The 3080-nt window shown below is 40.5% G+C and overlaps 1 protein-coding gene across 1 annotated transcript; it reads right to left on the reverse strand.

Moving 5' to 3' along the window:
* Positions 1-1219: 1219 nt before the first annotated feature.
* On the reverse strand, positions 1220-1651 carry LOC149207053 (uncharacterized). Its single transcript, XM_089397902.1, has one exon. It carries the CDS (start codon positions 1649-1651, stop codon positions 1220-1222), a length of 432 nt encoding a protein of 143 aa, XP_089254028.1.
* Between the last annotated feature and the right edge of the window lie 1429 nt (positions 1652-3080).

The following is a 3080-nucleotide window of genomic DNA, read 5'->3' on the forward strand; positions in this document are numbered from 1 at the left end:
CCAGACTTTTTGCCTTGATATAAAGGTGTCTGATCAAAGTCTCTTTCTCTCTAAATATCATGTTGTTCCGAGCAATCCAGATCCTCCATAAAAGAGCAAATGGGAGGGCGTCCCACACTCTCTTAGCTGGATTATGTTTCATGGATTACCAAGGGTAATTTCTTTTCCAGTTATTTAGAGCTTCATCAATGGAATGTTGAGAATTCCAGATGGGAGGCGTGGAAGGGTTGATGTTGTTCCAGCATGAGACTGCGAAAGGACACGAGATAAAAAGATGTTGTATAGACTCCTCTGCTTCTTTGCAGTTAGGGCATCTGGAGGGTCCAACAATATCTCTTTTTTTGAGGTTCTCTGCAGTGAGAGTTTTTCCTTTCAAGAGAGTCCACATGAAGAATTTAACCTTAGGAATTGCTTCTGCTTTCTTTAAAGTCTTCCAGTGTATCCATGTTGGAGCTGGGTATTCCTTGCTGTTTAAGTAATAATATCCTGCTTTAATTGAGTAACTGGTTCCTGTAGTGCCCCATCTAAATTCATCCTTGTCATTTTTAAAGGTGGGAGAAATGCTGTGCAGATGATTGCCAAAATTGTCAAAGCCGCCTTTGAGACGATGAGGGATGGGAGGAAATTTCCATCACATCCAAACATGGGTTATTGCATCCCATTGAGAGATTTGGCCTAAATTACATATACCTTTACTTTGGAGAAAGAGAATTATTGAATCCATACCTGGGAGGCTGTTGATTGGTGGGTTTCCCATGATTTTATCAGAGCCGATGTTGACTTTCATACCTCCTTTTGGCACCTTGGAAACGTTTTGCACCATGAATGTGATGGCTTTTTTGCAAAGCTTCCAAATCTTTGTGCAGTTTCTGTTGGGAATATCAGTCGTAAGCAGATGCGGCCTTGGTTGATTAAGGTATTTTGCCTCCGAGACTTTTTTCCACCAGGCTATTTGGTTTTCCATGAGTCTCCATATCAACTTTCCACCAAAGGCTAAATTCATGAGAGTTAGAGATCTAATGCCAAGGCCTCATTTCTCTTGGTTTTGGGTGACTTGTTTCCACCCCACCAGGTTGAATTTTTTCTTCTCATTCTTCCCTCCCTGCTAGAGAAAGAATCTGAGAACAGTGTCCATTTTGTGAAGAAAGGAAGCTGGAGCTTGTGCCAGGGAAAATTGATAGAGGGGAAGAGAGGAAAGTCTCGATTTGAGAAGCACCAGTCACCCAGCTGGATTGAGCCAAGAAGTTCCCCACTTCTGAACTTTTCTTTTCATTTTGTCTAAAGTCAGATCCCAGACATCTACCCTTGCATTCCCTATACTCACCGGCATTCCCAAGTAACTGAAATAGTCCCAGTTTAACTTACAAGGGACACCAAAAATGTTAGCAATACTTTGAATCGTTTGAGCTGAAGCATTCCATCTGTAAATATAGATTTTGAGATGGTTAATCTGACCCCCTGAGTATCTCATGAATTTATCTAGCAAGGATTCGAATCTTCGAGCTATAATTGTGGTCGCCCCACCCAATAGCAGAGTATCGTCAACGAATTGGGAATAGTTGATATTTTTTATGCCATGTTCAAATTTAATGCCAATGATGAGGCCTACCTGCCTCTTATGATCAAACACATAGCTGAATGATTCTGCCATTAAGATAAAGAGATATGGAGATAAGGGGCAGCCTTGTCTTAATCCTCTTGAGGATTGAAAGGAGGGTCCAGGTCTACCGTTGATAAGGGGAGCAATCCACGGGCCAGAGATACAGGCTCTTATGATGTCAAGAAAGAAGGGAGAGAAGCCCATTTTCTGGAGAACCACAAAAAGGAAAGAATGCCTTACCCTGTCAAAGGCATTGGCCAAGTCTAATTTCAAAATAAAGCCCTTTTCATTCCTTGAATGGCTTGAATGAATGGCTTCCTGGACCAAGAGAATAGAGTCTGAGATTTGTCTATTAGCCATAAAGCCTCCTTGCTTTTCAGAAATTAGCATCGGTAAGAGGGGTTTGAGACGTGAGGCAAGGATTTTAGTGAATATTTTGTAGGCAGAGTTGCATAATGATATTGGCCTGAAGCGGGAGAAATTGGAAGGGCGGTGCTCCTTTGGGATGAGGGCCAGGTGAGTAGAGTTTGTATAACCTCCTATTTTGCCTTTCCTTTGAATCCATTTGAGGTATTTAATGAGATCTTTTTTTATCAAATCCCAATATTCTCTGTAAAAACATATTGGGAATCCGTCTAGTCCAGGTGCCTTATTAGGCTGAAGGCTCCAAATTGCTTCCTTAATTTCTTCCTCTTTTATCTCTTCTGTCAAATTTTTATTTAAATCTGTTGTGACTTTGGTTGGCAAGTGCTGCAGGAGGTCATCAAAGAGTTCTTCCTCCCCTGTTTCAGTTAAGAGCTCCTTGAAATGGTCTGAGGCAGCCCCTTTGATATCTGTTTGGTCAGTGTGATGAGTCCGTGCATTGTCTATGATGACTGTTATGTTGTTTTTGATTTGCCATGCAGTGGCTTGCTTGTGAAAGAATGAGGTATTCTTATCTCTTCTTTTCAACCAAGTTTGCCTATATTTTATACGCCATTTTTATTCCTCCTCTCTTTTGATGCTGCATAATTGATTGTATAGATTTTCTTCTTGAGTCTTTTCATTCTGACGGTACTCTTAATTTTCTATTACACATTGGAGGTCTTCAATTTTGGATTTCAGCTCTCGTTTCTTTTCCTCTGGTTCATTATACTGTGTTTTGACCCAATTTTTGAGTGCTTTTTTCACATTTTTTAATTTGTTCTCCCATATAAAGCTTGGAGATCCTTCAACATGTTGACCCCAGGTTTGCTAGATAATATTTTTAGCTACTTGGTAATCGCTCCATATGTGATTATATTTGAATGGAAGAGGCCCAAGAGGGCAGTGCATATCCATGGTTAAAGTAATTGGGTAGTGAGCTGAGACCGCAAAATGAAAAATGGAGGCGTTGATAATTGAATAAGAGGAAAGAAAGGAGATATTGACCAGAAACCGATCCAGTCTTTCCATTATATTGCTACTACCCAATCTGCGATTACTCCAAGTGTATTTTCAG

The sequence above is a fragment of the Pinus tabuliformis genome, chromosome 1_2 (assembly GCF_031772625.1).
Source record: "Pinus tabuliformis cultivar Carrire ecotype Pingquan chromosome 1_2, CPIR1, whole genome shotgun sequence".
NCBI classification, from domain to species: Eukaryota; Viridiplantae; Streptophyta; class Pinopsida; order Pinales; family Pinaceae; genus Pinus; species Pinus tabuliformis.